The sequence below is a fragment of the Molothrus aeneus genome, chromosome Z (genome assembly GCF_037042795.1).
Source record: "Molothrus aeneus isolate 106 chromosome Z, BPBGC_Maene_1.0, whole genome shotgun sequence".
Lineage (NCBI taxonomy): Eukaryota > Metazoa > Chordata > Aves > Passeriformes > Icteridae > Molothrus > Molothrus aeneus.
The window spans coordinates 26,528,604-26,550,792 of record NC_089680.1 but is presented as its reverse complement, the minus strand read 5'-3'; the positions used below and the strand labels follow the sequence as shown (position 1 = coordinate 26,550,792).

At 35.0% G+C, this 22,189-nt stretch overlaps 1 protein-coding gene across 1 annotated transcript in view; it reads right to left on the bottom strand.

Moving 5' to 3' along the window:
• The window catches only part of PTPRD (protein tyrosine phosphatase receptor type D), a 362,060-nt gene that overhangs the window by 65,706 nt on the left and 274,165 nt on the right, over positions 1 to 22,189 (bottom strand). Inside the window, exons 23-25 of the mRNA XM_066569175.1 lie at positions 20,425 to 20,537; positions 12,379 to 12,498; positions 10,216 to 10,313 (exon numbers count right to left, since the gene is read on the bottom strand). Of these exons, the coding sequence (XP_066425272.1) occupies positions 10,216 to 10,313; positions 12,379 to 12,498; positions 20,425 to 20,537 (331 nt within the window). The remainder of the gene's footprint in view (positions 1 to 10,215; positions 10,314 to 12,378; positions 12,499 to 20,424; positions 20,538 to 22,189) is intronic.

Genomic DNA, 22,189 nt, shown 5'->3' with positions numbered 1-22,189 from the left:
GAGACAAAGAAGGTGTTAAGCACCTCTGCCTTATCCTCATCTGCAGTAACAAAGCTTCCTTCTGCAGCCAATAAAGAACAAAGATTAGTCTCACTCTTCCTTTTACCATTAATATATTTGTAAAAAGAATTTTTATTATCCTTGCTGAAAAAAGCTGCCATTTTAAGTTCAAACTGAGCTTTAGCCTCCCTAATTTTTTTCTACATACTCTAGCAGCCCTCTTAAATACTACCTGAGAAACCTGATCCTCCTTCCAAAGATAATACATCCTTTTTTTATTCCTGAGCTCCAGCAGAACCTCCTTGCCCACCCAGGCTGTATGTTTGCCTCATTGACTAGTCTTTCAGCACACAGGGACAGTCTGTGACTGTGCCCTCAAGATCTCCATTTTGAGGCATGCTCACCCTTCCTGAACTTCTTTATTTTTAAGGACTATTTCCCAAGGAACTCTCTGAATAAGTCTCCTGAATAGGCCAAAGTCTGCCCTCTGAAAGTCCAATGAAAAATCTTATTAATGTTCCTCTTGACTTCACCAAATACTGAGAATTTTGTAATTTCATGATCACTGTGCCCCAAGCAGCCTCCAACCACCACATCTCCCACCAACCCATCTCTATTGGCAGATAACAAATCTAACATAGTCCCTCCCCTGCTGGGGTCACCCACCAGCTGCAACAAAAAGTTGTCCCCCACAAACACTAAAAATTTCCTGGACTGCTTCTTTTCAGCTGTATTGAATTCCCAACAAATGTCCAGCAAGTTGAAATCACCAACAAGAACTAGGGCTGATGATCCAGAAACATTCTCTAGCTGTTTATAGAATGAATTGTCCACCACTTCTTCCTGGTTGGGTGGACCATACCAGACTCCAAGTAGGATGTCAGCCTTACTGGCCTTCCCCTTATTGTATCACTATATGTGATACATGAATTGTATCACTATATGTGTTACCAACAGTTAAAAAGAGAGTCTTAAATGCAGCTCTGAAAGAATCTGATTTTTTTAAGGTTCTACACAGTTTTTGACACCAAACTTTTTGGGTTCACTATCTTAGAAATTTGAGTGACTATGATCAACATATTTTAAAATGTCAGTAGTATTAGGAACTTATTGAATTAGGATCTAAATAGACTAAGAGGTTTGCAAAACTGGTGATGGATTTTTTTGGAGCCATATTGTATTTTGTTTGCTTTTGAAGAGACAGTGAATTATCCCCCAACAGTATTTTTCCACATGCAAAGGTAGACATCACTTCTGTGCTGAGCTTAAGTATAAACATAGTGATGTGATCCAAGAGTAGCACTTCACCCTTCTCCAACAAAAATATTACTTTTTCTGACTACAAAGTAAAATTGTTACTCATCAATAAAGCAAATGGTACAATTTTACTCTCTAATTTCACTCAGTAAAATTTTTATTCCTTTTTCTTACAATTTAGTTTCATTCTAGTATTGTTTTTCCATGCTCTGAGAAGAATGGCTGGTAGAATTTTGAAGCGGGTATGCACTGTGTAATTTAAAAACATAAGTGTTTTATCTTTACTTCTGAGTCCTATTTATTTTGTCAAAGATACAGAGGGAGAATTTGGATTGCATTTCCATCAGCACTGGGAAGAGTAGAGTTTTATATATATATATATATATATATACACACACACTATATTTAAGACATAATATACCTCTTTATCAGCAGGGCAACAATTCACTTAATATCTTATGACTTGAAAAGTAATAAAATTTACATAATGACTTCTCTCAGCACAAATCTCCCCTCTTTTCTTTTTTGAGTTAATGGAGGTGAATAAGAAAACTTATGCAGGTTATTTAAGGTCAAGTTTTCAGAACTTTGGAAAATAATTTTTATGGATTTATCTCAGAATTCTAGTAGTAATTTAGAAGATACACATAGTACAGAAGATGCTAACTATATATTCGTGCATTAACTTTTAAAATTAAATTGGTAACTTGACCAGGAATAATGCACATCTATAGTATCTCTGACTACCCAGACAGTATTTTTTGAGAGACATAAATGGAAACATGCTATCTAAACCACAGTCCACTGCCTTAGAATGAATCATACTACTCTGCATTGTTCTAGAAACATAACTGAAGCAGACCATCTGTCTTGTCTTTTAGGTTTTTACTTACACCGCCAAAATATCCTGGAAATTACTTTACAATGTAAGATGTCAGGTACACTTTCTCTTCACACAAGAAAACTAGAAAATAACTGAATAAACTGGCTGTCTAACATGCTGTTATTTTGAGTGTGGACTGAAGGACTTTGGCTTTAAATCATAACAACCAAAACCGGATGTAACAAATAATGATAAAAAATGCTTACAAACAGTAATTTTAAACTGCACTTTTCCATATACAAAGATGATTTTGCATATACATTGAAAACAATAGTCTGAGATTCTTTTCTATTACGAGAAACAGCTTCAGCTCTTATATTATACCTATTTTTCATGTGAACTTACAGAAAGAAAACTTTAAATTTAAAGCTTAGCTTCAACTGTTCAGTATTCAGTATAATTCTTCCACTTTTCACTCCTTAACATTTAAGCACTCTAAAGCTACTGTTCGATATAAAGAAAAAACCCAAACATACACATTGTACGATGTATGGCCAGATGGTGTATTTAGTGATTAATATTTAGGTCTACATGCAGACATAGTTAACATAAATTATCAGAAACAGGCAAATGGATTGAACTTTAATCTTTCCTATTTTCCTCACCAATCTGAACCACTTTGTGGCCATACCATCCTCCCATAAAGCACCATTTTGTCAAAAGAAAATTTAATCTGTATTTCCTCAGACTTAATAGCCACACTCTCAACAAAGAGTTGAGTGGTATTGGCAGACACATTTCAGAAGTGTGAAAGACCAATAACTCATGAATAACAAGTCTGTGCTAACAGTTTTAATGAGTGCTTTAATGGTTTAATGGATAGCACTTTAATAGGATTTCTAGTATTTTCATTCTGAAAGCTTGCCTTCAATAAAGCTGTCATTAATAAAGAAGTGGATTTCTTCACAGCATAACTGTGTAGTATGAGTGCCTTGTGCAAAATAAATAAAAATATTTGTAATACAGTTACTTGCCTCTCATGCTTTGACAAATCTTTCATCTAGTGTGCTCTAAATGACTGGCTACTTAAACAAATGTGATCAGTTAGTGGGAAAAAACTGGAGCAATATTTACTATCACAATGCACCATCCATAAAATAGTTAATTGACTAATAATCATGGTAAGCAAAATATTCTGGTGGTAACCAAACCAGAAGAATTTCAAACAATCCTCCTCTGCTAAATGATGTACCTGCTCGCTCACTGTGCAGTTTTCCTTTACACCACTTCAACAAGAGCCAAATGTTCCCTGATGTGTCTTCCAGGACTAGATCCTGGTTCAGCACTAAGGAAGGAAGGAGTATGACAAAATGTCACCAGTCCTGGTGTGAGCTGATATGTGCCTGCCTGCTCTGGAACACTGCTCTTCTAAGGGTCACTATGGCAGCAAATTAGAAGCCAGCAGTTTTAGGTTTCTGCTGAATGTGGGGATGGATATATACTGCATAGCTTTCACAAGGAAGGTGAAGGAAGCATGCCTGCAAAGCATTTTCAAGTGCTGTAGCTGCATTGTTTGTGGCTTGAATTAAATCACCAATGATGACTGCTTCACAGAGAAACCTAGGACCAGGTAGGCAAAGTAGAATGAAAAAGAAAAATTGGAGAGCCTGTCAATGCAAACAGACTCAGAACAACTGGTGAAGATACACAGCTATGCAGAGAAATGAACAGTTTGACCCTTTTTTACCACTGTCAGCAACTGTGAGGAGAATTTCATACCATAGCTGATGAATCTATAATGGAATGCTATTGTATTATGTAGGAGACTTGCTAATAGAATCAGATTTACATACTGCATTACCAAAATGTGAATGCTAGATGCATGAACATTAATTCATGATCGTGGCAATTTGTCATTTGGAATTATGTTTTTTTAATTAAGACAGAGGCTTCCCCATTGCACTGCAAAGGGTATAATTTTCAAGAATATGGGAGGAAACCTCCACATATGGCTAATACTTCTTTTGAACTCAAATATGAGTTTGCATCCTGGTCCTAAAAACAGTTAAAAATGCAGATGATTCATTTTCTGTTAACTCTCAAAGGGAAGAGACCTAACTGTTCGAGACAAGCAAGATATACAAAAAGCTTTTTTTGCAAAAGCTTTTTAAATTTTCCCTCAAGAAAAAAACCCATATTTTCTCCACAGTATCAAGCTAATATTCCTATGACTAAATGAAATTATGCAAAACCTGATTACAGTGAAATCAAACAAGCTATATAAGCTTAAAACTAAAGAAAATTTAAAGCGGAAAATAAGCATTATTTGAAAACACCCTTGAAGGAGATTCTTTATTTCAAAAAGGTATAAAATCCCTAGTTTTTAAAAATTAATCATTTTGGTTTGTATTTCTTTACCACCAGTTTAAACATAACCTACCTGCAATTAAAATAGTTTGACCATGATATCATAATGGATACAACACCAGTTTTAATGGAAATAATTTTGTATTGAAAATTGGGGATTACAGTCAACTTCAGGTGGAAAATAAATATCAGGACGAGATGAATACCTGAATAATGAAAAAACTTGCTTTGTTTAAATATTTTTGTGGTTAAAGCTTCATGCTGGTTTGTTATACATAGTGTATTAAAGGCATCAGGTCTTATAAACTAAACTTTTTATAATTGTCTCACATGAGACACTATGCTACTTTAAATTTTAAACATACTTTTCATCATGTTTTTAAAGCACTGTCCACATCTTTTATTTCAAGGAAAGAGTAGAGTTAAATTCTTAAGTGGTTTTTCTCTATAAGCCCCTAAAATTATTGCAAATTAATATCTCTAAAGAGCTCCTGCAAAATTCAATTTTATCTAGAATGACCTAGTTATTTGTCCTCAAATAATTTTTCTTCCTTCAAGAACACTGCTTTTCTCTTTCTAGACATATCACTGCTATTTTGGGCAAAATAAAACTGATATTTATCACAGTATAGAATCATTAAATTATTAGTGTTGGAAATGATCTCCAAGATTATTGAGTTCAACCTTTGCCTAACCACCAGCAATCCAACCATAGCACTAAATGTCACACCCAGTTGTTTCTTGAACACTTTGAGTCACGGTGAATCCACCACCTCCCTCTGATCCAATGCTTTCAATAAAAAATTCCTCCTGGTGTCCAAGCTGAGCCTCCCCTGGTACAGCTGGAGGCCATTTCCTCCTGTACCCTCACTTGTTGCCTGGGAGAAGAGAACAAACCCCACCTGGCTATACCCTCCTCTCAGGCAGTTATTTGACTAACTAAACTGTGTCTGTGAAATTCCTTGGCAAAAAACCATTCGGCATCAGACCAAAACACTGCATCCTAATATGGAACACCATCTTTCTTTTATTTGATTAATTATATAAGCATAAAAAAATGCTGTTATCCCCATGAAGCATTCGCAGCACAAAGGAAGGAGATAATACTCCACTCTAAATCTTGACTAGCAGGATTTCAAATTCCTGCACTATGTCTTTAAAGTTCTTTACCATAACTATGCTGCTGGCTCAGATACTACCCAAGGTGGAACTAAGCACCAAACAACCTAGGTGAATGCAAGTGTATATGCTATTAATAAGACAACTTTTCATCATTCACTGACTACACTAATTGTTTCTCAATACATGGAGCACATCCTATGAAACTAAAGTTAGAAAATCCCAATGAATGATGTTTGTAATATTAGAAAGAGAAAACCATTATTAGGAAAAAAGAACAAAACCATATTTTTTCTGGAAAAAGAATTGATTTTTCCACATGAGTCACTTTTAGCTAAAATGATGTAACAGTTAAGTGCAGCTGTTTCTTTGATAGAGATTCATTCAGTGGATAATTTGTTCTTCCTGGACTTCTAAAATGTATTATATTGATAAGAAGTTTTATATGTGGTTCTACTATACAATATTTACTTGTTTTAGTATCCAATGTTTATGTTGTTGCAAGAGACATGGCTGCAATTTACAGAAAGAAACCTGATGAGTGAAAACATTAAATTATATACAACTTCTTGTAACATTTGTTAACGAGTGCATATATACACATTCACAGTAAATTATGCAGAGTCTGATAGTGTAAATTTTGGGTTGTAGTGACAGATTCTCATGCAAATATAGTATGAATCTGAATCCACTTCCTTAAGGGTGCAAAGTTCTATGTCCAAACCTCAGAAAAGAACTCTTAAATTTTTACAAGTCTCAGAAATCTGAAGAGGAATATATTGGAGGAATATATTTTCTGTTCTGCCTTAGAGGAGGAAATTACCATACAAATACATCATAAAATAGGCAGAACATTACTGGTTTTATTCAATTTATCTCCATGACCACTTTTTATTTTTAAATTCTGAAGTCTCAGATAAGAAGGAGATACAATATAAAGGTCAGTATCTTATAAACACATATTTTTGCTTAGCAGCTGTCAAGTCCATATGGACCCTTGCATTACATAAAAATACCACTGAAATTGCCAAAGTCAGCAAAAGCTTCCCAATAATCAGCTGGGGTCAATCCTGCCTTTAAATTAGAGAACAGAAAACAACTGTGTTACATTAATGGTATGATATTTGATATTAACAGAGTAAATCAACATTTTTTCTGGCTTGGGGATTGCAAGCTAACAAAAAATTAATGAAGGATTATGAAGAATTTATTTTGAAGCAGAAATGAACCTCTTTGAGGAGTCATAGCACTATCATGTGTTAACACTACAGAACCACTTTATGTAACTCATGAATTATAAGTTTATTTGAATCTTGCCACAGTAATAATCCTTGAGGCTTGGCCCCTAGAAGATAGTATTCAAGGTAAATTTATGAGAGAAGTACAATGGAAGAAATCTCTATTGTTCTGCTGAGATGCTGTAAGAGCTGGGATAGATGCACTGAAGAAGGCACTATGGAATATTTTCTGAAAACTTGTAGTAGGAGGAACTTGTCCAATTGATGGCACTGAGCCTTAGAAAACATATAACTACAGGCTGTTCTACACTGGAGAATACACTGTTTTCAAGAGACAGGGAGGTTTGTCCTTCTGAGGAGAAAGTGGAAAGAGGAAAGTAGTTATATTCTTCCAAAAGGAATAAAGAGAACTTGTATTGACTTTTGATCAGAAGTAAGTGGATGGAACATGAGCAAGGATGGAAGGGGAACAAGTAATCAGCTGTTTCTTAGAAAATTAAAAGATGTGTGCTGTGGTGAAACCAGTAATTCTTTTGAAGTGGCAACTGAAGTAGGTTGTGCTAAAAAAATAATTTAAACATCCTTTTGAAATGGAGCTAACTTCCTGATAGAAGGAAGAGAAGTCAGAGTCTATCAGAAAACCACCAACATATATTTTACTTTATGGTATCACAAAGTTATCACTTACTACAGTAAGTGAGACATACAATCAATACATCTTTGAAGAATTTCATCCATGCAATGCGAACAATTACATTAAAAGTAAAATAAAACAATTGACTGCCAATGAGGAAAGGGCATTATTAAAAAAAACAACACCAAAATCATCAGTGGTAATTGATGAAAACTCTTTGCTTCCCTAAACAGTAATTAATTGGAGGATTTTGCTGGTATCAGTAAAGGTCAGTAGTTTTGTGCTGCATGTTACACCTTGAACTTTTGAATATGAGAAGTATCTCTTTTTCCTTCTGTCTCATCAGCTCTAGTGTTATCTGAAGTGATAATGACTGAACCGTTACCATCTGTACCTCTTTCTGCCTTGCAATCAGATTCAAAAAGATTGTTTAAGGGATATTAGTGAGAACTGCTGCTGAAGTAGAAGGTCCCAATCCCTGACCACAAATATACCCACCACTTCCCGTTGCTGGCACTAGAGCTTAAGCAGACATGTGGTGAGCTAGTTCAGGGAACTGATCCAATTGAAAGCAGCAAAGAAAAATAAAACAATTAGTTTTCAGCTGAATCTATTTCCTGAGATAATCCTTGAACAGCTGCACATCTGCTAGTGCCAGGACTGGCACAAGAGACACAACAGGAATGCACAGCCAAGACACGGAGATGACTTACAGTGATCATCAAACTGCAGCTTTAGTCCATTGCCTAGCCTAGACCATGAAACCAAATAGCAGTGCTTTTCACTAATTCTATTTCAAAATGGATGAATCTCAGACTAGATGGAAATGAAGTGGTATCTCTAAAACTGTAATTTCAAAGATAAATATTGAACCTTCTTGGGCAAAGCAATATGAATGAAGCTTGATGTTGACCCACAGTTGCCCATATTCTAATCTTGAATGTCTGACCATTCTGCTCCAGATGGCATGTTTTGTAAAGATTAAAAAAAAAAAAAAAAAAAAGGAGGAAAAAAAAACCCCAAATAAATGATGGAAAGAAAGAATGTGAAAGTTTTCCTGCTTACATAGACTAGAGAAACTTCTGCAGGGTCAGAAGATATTAGGAAATAAATACTGTAATTTATTTTTCAATATTGACTATAAATTATTAAAATACACTCTCACAATGATCTTAATTACTTAAGTAAGAAAGAGGTAATACAAAACACCAAAATTTTTAATTTTTAACGCAGCATAAGAAAACCACGTCATGTCCCCAACATGTTCAAGATGTAGTACAGCTGAATTGTTTATTTGTATAGAAATTATACTATATTATATGACTTGTAAATGGTTTGGGATTTTCTACACAGAAAAAAACAATTAATTTCCCCATGGTACCACAAAAAATGGTTTTAAAATTTGTACCAAATGTTATCTTTTATTATGGCCTGACTATTACAATCTTCATACTTAAGAACATAGGGTTTACACATAGAAAAATGAGAAGATTCTCCCATATTTTTTGTGTGACAGCAATCCTAAATTGTTCTTCAACGAATTTATTTCCAGGAATTGTTGAAACTGTATTTTCTTTTTAATTTCTAATGAGATTATTTCTTAAAGAGGTCTTAAGGACTTTCTGAATACTACATTCAATTAAAAAATAAGCAATTGTAGTTCTTCATCACAGTACTTACTATTAATTTTTAACATCCTCTGTCAAGACTTTTAAAATACAATGGAAATATATAGGGCTTCCATGTACCCTGCAGTAAGATGTTACTAAGAAACTAAAATGTGAATGTCATCTTGAGTGTTTTTTATAGCTCTGTCAGTGTCCATACAAACCTTCAAATGCAACTAATGTGCAGTCCCTAAAAAATAAGAGCAACTCAGGCTTTTACTCCACCATGCTGAGAAAGTGTTGAAGGATTTTAAGCAAGGATTAGTGACACAGCAGACCATAAAGAAAATACTGTGTTGGTGATCCCTCTCAGGGATGCTAATCCTTGGATCACTGACATGATCACCTATAGCTGATCTATAGAAGCACTTCTTTACTGAATGCTCAGTGTAGACTTGATCTAGGTATTTTTGACATGGACAATATTTTGGCATTAAAGTAACAGCTATAATTTACCATGTTTAATGAATGGCTCCCTATGTCCCTTTAGCTACAAATTACTGACCTGAGAGGCTGTTACCCTCCACTATAGCAATACCTATATACTCTGTGGGTTACTGATAAGGTGGCTGGTAAATTATTACTGTCTTCCTGTTACATTCTTTCATGCTCTTCCAGACCATCACTCCCAATTTATCAAAGTGGTATTGTTGACAGGAGGAAAAAACAATGTCCTGAAACTGCTACAGTAGAAGAGAAACAAGCACTTGCAAACCCTTTTATCTCATGTAAAAAAATTAAAGCAGTGGACTGAACCTTCTTTTGGACTGAACCTTCTTTTGCTCTATGTGTCCTGTCAACATTATACATAATCTAAGGATCTGTAAACTGCAGGAAAGGAAACTGTCTGTGTATTAAAACAAGTCTATGCTGTATCATTCACACATTATTTCAAGTATGTGTCCATGGAATCTGCCTGACATGTATCCTTATAAAAAGAGTACAGAATTTTATGAGCAAAGGATCCACCCCACTATTGTAGCCATTTTACACCATTTTTTTGTTATGGTTTTAATATCATACAAACCTGGTAGCATATCAGAGAGAAGTCTTGGGAAACAGCAAGCATGACATTTAAAATTTGAATGGTAAAGAAGTGGGGAAAATTACCTCATATTCCTGTGAGAACTTCAAATTGTCATTTGCTTTCAATCTTTCAATGTGATCTGCAAGTTCCAAGATAGGTATTGGGGGATGACTGGCCATACCTGTTGAACAAGAAAGAACAAAATTTAATTTAAACTACAGTGATGGCATTGCTCTAAAATTTAGAAAATGCAGCAGTTAGAATGTCTATAAATGTGTAAGTAGTAAAGATGTCATATGTGAGAGAAGCAGGCAAATAGTTTGTTTACTCAAAGCAGGACATGCTCTGCATAGATGAGCTCTGAAGCCAAATTAAAAAAAGTCACCAAACGTATTCCCAAAGCTAACATTCCTAGTGTAGAGGAAAGAGCTACTGTCATATGAGTCAATGAGTTTAGCTAGGCATGGAAAAATGAAACAGTTAGACCTGATGTTGACCTCTGCTTTGAGTAATGACTCTTAATGTCATGTTAAACCCCTTCTACTGCAAAGCATGAAATGAAAACTCTATTGAATTAGATGAGGAAATGTGAACTGAGAAACAGACACTGAAAGAGCCCTAAAGGGGAAACAATAGTGTTTTGACAGAAAACAAAGTGACTTATGCATAATCAAGAAAAACAAACTTGAATAATGAAGGTTACCAAGGTAACCAGAGACACCTGAACCTGCAAATGAAATGGTAAAAAAAAAGAAACCTAAACCAACATAAAGCTAACTCATAAAATAAAGCATAAAATAATGAAATGGAAAGTTTGAAGATTAATAATAATAATAATAATAATAATAGTAGTACTAATAATAATGCATCAAGGTATAGAAGACTGTGTACTCTAAATTAGAAATACTTAAGTATTTTACAGAATTCTGAGGTGACTGACATGCAGCTATGAATGACTAGAACAACATGCATCACTGCTTTAAGACAACAGTCACTGAAGACAACATTGGACATAAGACAATTAGAACTTCAAAAATGTTTTCACTAGTAGCAGATTGTAGAGGCAGGGGTTGTACAGTTTGGCTGGACTCACATGCTGACTGCACTAGTACCTTAATATATGCTTAATCTAAAATCCCATTTATCAACCCCTAAAAGTACCTACAATCTACTTCAGGTGTAAACATCTTTGTCCACTGATGAAGATACTAAGTGAAAAAGAAGAGCTTGGAATTGGAAGTATAGATGGGTGTGTAAGGGGGTACAGGGACAGCAAGGCAAAAAAAAAAAAAAAAGACAAAAAACAAAAAAACAAACCAAAAAGACAGAAAAGATGTGGGGTCAACTAGAACAATCTGCCAGCTTAAGATTTGACAGGCAAAATTTTGTGAACATATTTATTTCAAGCTATCAGTCTTCATGAGCTTTCTCCAAAATGCTTACATTCTTCTCTTCATACTTTAGACTATCACACCTAAAATGAAAGTGAGGTTTCAATAGCTTGGGGAAGAAATCAGAGCTGGCAAGAAAAAGTTAAGCTAGTGAACCCCAGGATCTCTTGAAATTACAAAGGGAAAACACTGATGACTCAAGGGGGCTCAAGCTGGAAGGCATGTTGCACAATGCAGTTTGCTTTGTCACCGTGACTTTCAAGAGCATGCCTAAGACAGTTGACTAGCATCTTCTTAAACATAGCTGAAAACGACCATGTGGCTACAACACAGTCACACTACAGCATGTGCTTTAATTCTTTAAATTCTTCTAATTTTGTTTTTAATTCCTGTTTTCTTTTGGATTCTTTGACATTTCGAGCATCATAATAGACTCCAAAATAATGTCCAGCAGCACTGGCCCTAATTCTTCTGACCCTATATATATATGCTTTAGGGAATCTTCATAGCACATCTGTGATGGTAAGCCATTAAACAAAGCAGAATATTCAGATCAGTGGGGAGATTCCTTAAAAATTTCAATTAAAAAAATTAGTCTCTAAGTATTAATTTATTTGCTGCAGCTCTGCTTCTCTCCCATTTTCTTACCAATTTTACTTAGGGCTTAGCTACTCTCAAAATGAGATCAGTCATCTAATAATTAGACGGATTGATCCAGATCAAGCACCCCTATGGAAAATATGTGGGTGAAAAGGCACAGGAGAACTCTAGATTGATCCAGAAATGGAGGTGGACTGATGTACATCTAAAACAGTGCTTGAACAGAGAAAATAATAGAGACAAAGATGTTTAGACCTTTTCGAGCGAATCGTGGGAGAGAGTTATTATCATATAAGGACTGAGTGGTAGTTTGGCTAGAGAGGGAGGACACAGAGCCAATCAGGGAGGCGTAGGGGACTGAATTACTGCTCAAAGCTGTAAAAAGTAAAAGCCAATCGGAAATTGGAAACAAATTAGTAACAGCAGTAGACCATCATAATCAATCATCTTGTACATACAGGCACTTCAGACATGCACAAAACAGCGTCTGGCAACTCAACTAAGATATTTAAAGGTGCAGTTACCCTACTGTCATAAACCCAGTGAGTATGAGACTCACTCATCACACAATGAACCTGACTAAATCACCAGCATCATGAACACAAATCATAATAATTAACTTACTGTGAAGGAGTATTTTTCTAAAGATGCTGAACACCCATTCTTTTTTTTAGTTATTTTTATTTATACACTTCTCTATATGACACTTGATATTTCCAAGGGGAGATTTCACATTAAACACTTTGTGTAAATAAGAAATTGAAGGTAAATTTTTCTAAGGCAAAAAGAGGAACTACTTACAATTTCAGAAACTGACAAATTTTAACTGCATTTAAACCCTTCCTCTATGTCTCATTTTCAGCAATTACACTTTGAATAACTTTCCTCAAATAATATTTGGCAGTTAACTTACAAAGTAATTGCATTTGTTCTATTTTCATACTTTAAATACATAAAATGGGCTCTACTGATATGATAGAAGTAGTTATTTTTTAAAAGAACTGCTGGAGGGCTTTTGTTATGTAATCAGTCTGTGAATCATAACAGAATATGCTATGAATAAACATCCTAAGATGTCATCACACCTCATGTAAAAGCATGAGGCTTCAATTGAGCAGGTGTAGAACTTGACTCAAAAGATCCCAGTTAAAATACAGTTAAACTCACTTCTTTTTGTGGTTACAAAGAAGAAAATACACTTATTTGATGACACACTCCCACACCAATCAACATATGTCATGACAAGACAAAAACTTAAAGACAAAATACAGCTAAATTATAACAGGTCCTGTGACATGCTAAAAGGTCAAAAGAAATACCATGCTGAAACATGCTTTCAAATTCTCTTTTAAATATGGTATCTCTTTTTTTTTCCTTAAAAAAAAGAGATAAGACCACCTGAAAACTCAAAGAAAAGAAAACCCCCAAAACTACCACATGCAAAACACAGTTGAAATTGTACCCATTAAAAATTTTTATAACCAGATTTGGTAGAAGATTGGCAAATGTAATTGATCTTATGCAGCCTAGTAGTAATTCCTTTGCATGAATTAAACTATAATGTATGGTTTGATTACAGTGTAGAATTATCCTCTGGTTAATCTGTGGTAAATACATGACTAAGGAACATGAAATACTATTTCTGCTACAATTTCAAGGAAAAAACTAAGAGAGCAAGGTCAGAAATCATCTGCATATTAACAAACATTAAACCTGTTAATTGTATTTCCTTATCACATCTAATCAAGTGGGTGTTTTAGGCTTGTCATTAGTGTGTTAAATTAGGATTTTGTTTTTTGTCAGGGTTTTATGATAAAGGCTTTTAGAAACATTTATGACACATATATTTATTTACCAATTTGGAACTGTAGGTTCACATACCCACAATAAACAAGAACAAAGTTAGAAATTAAAGAGCAAATCTGCTAGTATACAGACTATAATCTACATGAAGTGAAAATGTGACACATAATTGTCACAGAAATTTCTTTAGGAAATGAGTGGTACGTTAGGTCCACATTGAATTAATTGTCTGTGATTTTACAAATGTTTCGTTTTTATTTGATAATTTACAGAACCCTCTTTTACATGCAAATCTATGCTGATTAAGATATCACTTTATAGAAAAAGGAAGTAATAAGCAACAGTGGTTGTTGAGACTTATCCTTATCAAAAAGATAGGAAAAATATCTACTTTAAATTCTGACATGGAAAACGGAAAAAAGTAAGGATGACCCTTATTCAGTAGGAATTCAGCATTCATGAAAACTTAACAAGAATGCCTTTAGTACATGAAAATTACTGTTACTTTAAAATTTCATTTTCACAGAGCCAGAGCTAGGCCAGAGCATGAAATTACAAAGACAAATTTACAAGACGATCTCTAGAGAAATATATCATTGTGCAACAGCTATTCTAAAATAATTGCAAATGCATATATAATATTGCAAAATTATGCCACTTTTATTCAAGAATATTTTATGTTCTTCAAAACTTGACCAATTATTCTGGAATGAAAATATTTTATCTTTTTCTGAAACAGAGACTGAGCTTCAACAAGGAGCACTGCAGGCTCCACAGCCTCATAGCAGAAGCACCACCTCTGAGTGATGTGTAAAAGTCCCCTATAGTGAGAATAGGGGAAACCTAATTTTCAGATCCTGATATAACAATGTCAAATACAATAAGATGTTACAAAAACTATGGTCCAAAATCCAGAGGAAAAAAAAGGGATAACTTTTGTGAAGAGAAGACTTTTCAATTTCATCTTCTAGCTAAGCAGATTCTGAGTTCCTCCAGGTTTCAACTCAAAATGGGATAGCAGAGAAGTGCTGTTTGCATCAGAAGCTGTATCTGTCTTAGGTGCCTAAATCCTCCGTGTGAGATGTGCATAAGAAGAGCTATATGTATGATGGCTCACTATGAGAAAGCATTTTAGTCTGTTTTTGCCATGGAGACAAAGCACAGTACTTCCTTCAACATTGTCATGATTCTCATAAACAGATGTTGAGTGGATAAACTGTGCAAAAAAATTCTGCTATCATGCAAAGCAGGTAACTAAATCCAGACATCACTTTTTCCACCTTTTTTTTTGTTTGCACCCTTTTCCTCTGAACATGTTTTATGCTTTTTCTGCTTTATCATGGAAATAAGTTTGTGGAAATTCCTTAGCAACTCAGGGAATAAGTGAGCACTTATCTAATTAAAAAAAGAAAGGTCTTTAATTTAGAGCTGTAATAACTCTATTTATTTTTCTTGTTTTTAAAAGCATCTTATTTAGTTCATAAGATATAATGAGATAATTGTTTAATTGGCACCCAATTACAAAAATTACTTGTAAGTGTGACACATTTTATAGTTAAATGGGGATAAAAAAAAAATCAGTCACTTTTGAGGCATGATTCAATTTATTTCTCTGGCTGATTGGCAGACTGAAGTCTGCCTGAGCCTTGGATCTCTCAGAACCCACTCAAACTACTTAATTTCAGTTAATTTTCTTCTGCACAACCGGGCTGCCATATTTGATGAAACCTTTTGTGAGGCTTAATTATTATCCCTTCTTTACCTTAACTCTCCCATGTGGCACAGAGACCTCTAAAATTTGTGCACCAGGTTAATGATTTTAATTCTGTGTTTCACAGGCAACTTGTAGAAAGGTAAGAATGTGACAGACTTTTCTTCAGCTATTCCAGTTATGGAAGAATAACAGACTTAAAAATTAAATCCTACTGAGAGATTGGGTATTTTCATGTTTACTCAAAGAGAACTTGGCACTGCTGTGACCCACTCACTGGCATATGGGCTTATCTAACACATACACATTTTTGGATAACACACATGGACCTGGGATCTTGGTCTCAGATACAGAACTGTGGGCTATTCCAAATGTCAAGGCAAAGTGTGAAATTTATCTATGTAGTTACTTCATCCAATGAGGAGGGAAGCCAGAAATAAATTTGATCCTTTCTGGACAAGGTAAGAGAGGAAAATCTTTAGGTTAGAGCCCTTTAGATCTCTTTACATTATTGAAGAATGTAGACAATAAAAAGTGAAAGGAAAGCAATACATTTCCTGTGCTGGTAGTTTAGACTGTGAAATTTTATAATATCCTCATGCGGAATTGAAAATTTTATGACAAGTACAACATATTTGCACCAAAATGATTGTCTAGATATCACCAAAGATGAAATATTGCTTTCTCATATTTTGTGTCAAAAATCTATACCTAATCTTCAGCATTGGGAGTAATTTAAAATTGGGGTTAGAAATTCAAACTTACCCCAAGGACTTAGGTTTCAAATTATTTTGATATCTGTATCTGATCAGGTCTTTCCTTATACAAAATATATGATTGATAGGATGTTTGGAATGTTCTAAATTTGGCTGTTTAGAAATCTTTTAAAGTACTAAAGTTTATGACAATCCATAATTTTATAGGAGTGTCTCATTCACCTCTCCAAGTAAAAACTGCCAGTCCAGATATGCCAATGTAATTTAGAATATTTTTCTCTAACACTTCTGTACATTATGGATTCGTTCAAAATTGTTTTCCTCTCCCACTGGAAGCAGTTGGTTTGCCTGGAAAGTTCCAAGCAAACTGTGGATGCTTTCATAATCTAAAGAAATAAATCATTAGAATAGCAACTATGTCAAGTCATCTACCTTGATGCACTTGTACTGATAGTATATTCACCACTCTGTGCTTTGCTTTATCTGTAGGCAATGTTGAGAAATGCCTCATTTTATGAGGGCAATAGCAGATTTCTCAGTGAAAGGAACCCAACACATAACCACATCAGCCCGATCCCCTTCCCTCAGTTACCTCCTTTGGAGTATCCCCCTACCTAGTTCTTCTACTTTGGAGAAAATGAAACCCATATATTTGAAAGTGAAAGAACAACAAACCCAGCAAAGCTGATATCCTGAATGTATAGCCTTTCTGTAGTTTCTCTATTTTCATTAAAAAAAAAAATTATTATTGCATATTATTTGATGGTGTGTGGGTGCTTGGGAGATGGATAAATATTCCAGCAGGATCTAAACACTTAATTTAAATTTATTCAGATTTTAATGACATGGTAACTCTAATTGAAGTTAATTTAAGGGAAATTCTGCTTTTACTAACAAAAGAACTGTAGCTTGATTTCACTGTGACTGTTTGCATATTAAGAACATGTTAACAGAGTAAGTTAACAGTGTAACAAAGTAAGACAAATCTACTAGGGTAAGATTTTTCTCCTTTGATATTTGGTTGAGTAGTACAATGGCTTGACCTGTGTCTAGGGACCTTAAGATGTACAATAATAAGGAAAAAGAATATCATTTGATGTATTGTATTTTTAATAAGAATGGTAATACTCCAGTCTGTGAAAAGGATTATAGCAAAGGAGTTCCTAGTAGAAACAGATCACAGATGTTCTGCTCAAATAGCTTCACAGCAAACTGCAAACTTCACTGATAAACTATAGCCCTGCAAGAAAAAGTGTATGCCTTGAATCCTCTCCAGCTCTTTTCACATCAATGATGTGGAATTACTGTGTCTACAAGTGCCACAAATTCTGCCATTTCTTAATAACTTTACTTTCTCAATGTAAATTAAAAATTAATTACAATAAATTAATTTTATATGTTAGCACTTGGTAGCAGGTTTTTTTCCCCTCATGTTTCATTTTAATTATGATGAATACTAAATAAATCGGTAAGATTTTGCATCTAAATAAATGGAGTGCAGAAAATTAGGCTTATCTATCTAGTTATTATTCCATTATTTATTGGATGAAGAGGGAAATATGGTGACGATTGATGAGGTAAAGGCTGAGGAAATTAATGCCTTCTTTGCCTAAATTTTTAATAGCAATATCAAGTGTTGTGTGGGTATCCAGCCGCCTGAGCTAGAAGACAATGATGGGGAACAGAATTTAGTCTCCCTGATCCTGGAAAAAAATGGTCAGCAACCTGCTGCACCACCTAGACATGCACAACTGGAGAGACTGGAGGGGATACACCTAATGGTATCAAGGGTGTTGATCAAAGTACTCACTGAGCCTCCTTCCCTCATCAGCAGTCCTGCCTAACTGTGGATGTTCCTCTTGACTAGAGGTTTCCAAATAGGACATCCATCAACAAGATGGGCAAGAAGGATGATCCAGGAAACTACAGGCCTATCAACCTGGCCTTGATGCTGGGGAAGGTCATTGAGCAGCTGGCTCATCCTGGCTTTTGTCAGCAACTGCGTGGCCAGCAGGACCAGGGCAGGGATTGTCCCCCTGTACTCAGCGCTGGTGAGGTCACACTTCAAATCCTGTGTCCAGTTCTGGAGCACTCACTTCAAGAAAGACATTGAGGTGCTGGAGCATGTCTGGAGATGGGCAAAGTCCCATGAGAAACAGCTGAGGGAGCTGGGAGTGTTTAGCCTGGAGAAAAGGAGGCTGAGAGGAGACCCTATGCTCCCTACAACTGCCTGGAAGAAGCCAGATGGGGGCAATCTCTTTATCCAAGCTAACAAGTGATACAAGGAAGAGGAAATGGCTTCAAGCTATGCTGGGGAGGCTCAGATTAGATATTAGGAAAAAATTCTTCATGATGAAAGGGTCATGAGTCATCGGAACAGGTTTCCCAGGAAAGCGGTGGAATCACTGGCCCTGGAGTGCTCAGAAAACATGTGGTTGTCACACTTCAGGACATGGCTTATTGTTGAACATAAGGTGCTTAGCTTGGTTAATAGTTGGAGTTAATGATTTTAGAGATCTTTTCCAAACAAAAAAATTCTGGGATTCTAGTAAGCCATTTACTCTACTCATTATATATCTGTATAAAAAATAATTACTTCTTTTAGGCATAAGCTAGACTTCAAGAACACTATTTTTTCTTTTCACGTTTCAAAGATTTGCATGTATATTTCTTTCACTGTAAAACTCTTTAAAGTTTTTACAAAAGTGCTGAATAACAGATAAAAACTTCACCCAGAAACAAAGAGCCACCACTGAAATTGTAGCCTTAGAAGGACACTGAATAAAACCTTTCAATTATTTGCATTTACTGTATTTAAGTTCCTATGCTAGACAGGTCCCAGAGCATGTTAACAAGATTCCCACACTAAGATGAAATTAAATTAGAAGATGTGCTCCTGAAACAGACCTGATTTGCCCCAGCTGCTAGGAGCAGTGTACTGGAATAGACTGAAAAAGCAAGGCTGGAGCAAAACTCAAGCCTCCAGACTCTTCCCTTTCTACTTCTGCCATGTGCATGAAGTTTGGGTCTTTTGCCACATTCACTACTCTGCAGACACACTCCTTCTGGGGCAACATCATCTCAATACAGTCGTTATTCAGAAGATCAGGAACGAGATTTGCATGTTCACTTAACCCTTTAATGGTATTCATCCTGTCAACTTCAGCAGCTAATTCTCAGCATCTCAAGCACTTAATTACCTGCTTTTATGAACTTGAATTCACTACCTTTTTTACTTAATATAGTAAGCGTGACAAAAACAAGAGTCTCAGGAAGATTTAGCATCTAATTAGCATCAGACTCCATGCAAATATATTGCAGTAGAAAACAAGTCTACTGGGGCAAAACTTAATCAAAACAAAGTCAATTAAAGTAAAAGTTGACTTCTGCAAAGGTGGTAAAAATACTATTTTAAATATTTCTCTGTTTGTGCTTCTTTACTATCAGATTAAACAGCTTTAATAAAACGGTGATTAATGAAAAAAAAATTAAAGTATTTGAGAGTGTGTTCCTTCTGACCTCAAATTACTGACATAATTATATCCTCCTTGACCATAATATACAGCCTTATTTTCAACATCAAGACCATTTATCTAGTTATGTATTTCCCTTCTGTATTGTAGATTTGCAAACCAGTGGAACTCACAATGATGTTGATATATTACCTGATAATGCAGTAGAATAAAAGAGAAGCTTATTTTCAAAGAAGCGTCCATAAAATATCATTAATAAACAGAGGGATGTACATTTCCCAGTAACATTTTCTAGCATGGTTAGGTTTAAGTTGGAATTTTAGCAAATAAAGCACACCCATACAGCAAATGTGTCTTTGGGCTTTTTTTTTACAAAACTTCAATTTTTTTTCAAGCAGGCTATTTTTTTAAATAAAGAAATTACTTAATTATTTCAAAAACTAATGAAGAAATATATTTTGCAGCAAAAACCAAAAAAACACCCCCCAAACCCTCAATCAAAATACATATTTCCAAACAATCCGTGTTTCTTTTCTGTAATAGCATCAGTAATCAGCTGTGATCACAGAGGTCTCAGTGAGTTATTATTGTCTCTTACCCGGAGTTTGAAAGTTAAGGCGTCGCAGCTCCACTGGATCTGTGGGATGGTGAGAGGGGATCTCCTTGCTGTTGGGTATGCTGCTCTTCCTAGAATCGGATTCAGCCCTCTTCCTACATGGAGAAGGTGAATACACATAAACAGAAGATAGACATGTTAGCTTCAGAAAGGTGCCTGAATGTTTGGCATTACATTCTAAAGGCAAGATGTTTATTTCTGAAAAAGTATTTGATGCAGTGCAAAGGTAATATAATTATGAGTGGTGGGTATGGTACCTACAATTTGCAGTGGTAAAATGGTCAGAGAGAAAATAGCTGCATTCTACCCTAAATTGCTCTTCCAGAACATCCTTCTGGTCATCCTAATACTTTCCTTTTATAACATTAAGCCTATAAAAATTCAGATGATTCTCCTATTTTAAATGCTACCTAGCTATACCTTATACTTTTATACCTTTATAGAAAAGCAGCAATCTCTTGAGTTAGACCACCCTAAGTTACTGTGATTAAATATTTCTTACCCTATACACATAGCTCTGCATTGCTATAAAAAATAATTTGCATTCTTTAGGTATTTTTAATAGGAGAAAGAACAGTACAGAAGACACCAATTAAGAAGACATCTATTCTTTTCACTTTCTAGGATGTAAGAATTTGCTCTGTTTCCTCTCATCTCTGTAAGAGCTGAAATCGGCAATCTTAATATGTCTTATCAGGTCTACATATATTCAAGGCTTAGATCTGTATGAATATTTCTAATCAAATTAATGCTTTCACTGCAAAGGAAGGAAAATGAAACAAAAAAATCAGAATTAAAGAGATAAAAGAGAATGAAAGTTGCCTATGTTTCCCTTTCTCTAGAGAGAAGCAGAATCCATGTGTGTTCTCACTGACATTTTTGCTAAAACTGACTTCTGTTATCTGTATGTATCTGATGTGAAACATGGAGAACAGTGTTACATGAAGAGTAGCTACCACTCTCCATTTTTATACAGAGAGTGGAATCTTTCTTCACAAGTTATTTGTGGGGCCCTGAATGAAAACACATTGTGGCTGATATTTTTTATGTAACACAAAATGAAGAAGCAGAGGAAGAGTTATGTTGTGAAAACAGAACTGAGATTATTTTGAGGGTAATGATAGCAGAATGTTTCCAGGTGCCCAATATTCACGTTAACATAACACTTTCTTTTTCCTCATTGACTCACAATGATAAATCTTCATTACTCCAGTCAATTTTGTGCTGCTTTTGAAATAATGAAGACCAGGTGACATACTCTGAGATTTCAAAAGTTATGAAAAAAAGTTATGAAAAAATATGCCTGAATTTTTGAAATTCACTAGTCCTATGGTTGTACTGGAAAAAAGAAAAAGTTTTACTGTAAAAATACTCCACCTGTTGTCCAGCACACACCTTAACATATGTATTAACTTCTCTTTAGTGAAGCAATAAAAATTTAAATCTGATTATTCTGTTTTTAGTCTTCTTAAAACAAAATTCATACACATAAACTCATTTGAGGTTCCTTTCTTTTGATTTTGACTATTGCAAACTCCTTTCACAGTAGCACTTGGCCCTAGTGCTCTTTCTTCTTACTGAAGATCTGTGACATAGCTTTCAATAAGTCTTCTACCCTGTACTTCCTTCTCTTTAAGTCTAGGAGTTGTAAGTCTCAAGTTTCTGGAACTGTCCAGGGACAAGCTTCATTTAACTTTTTTCCACTTGGAAGTTAGTACCAGGCTGCAATTTCATACTAATCTAATAA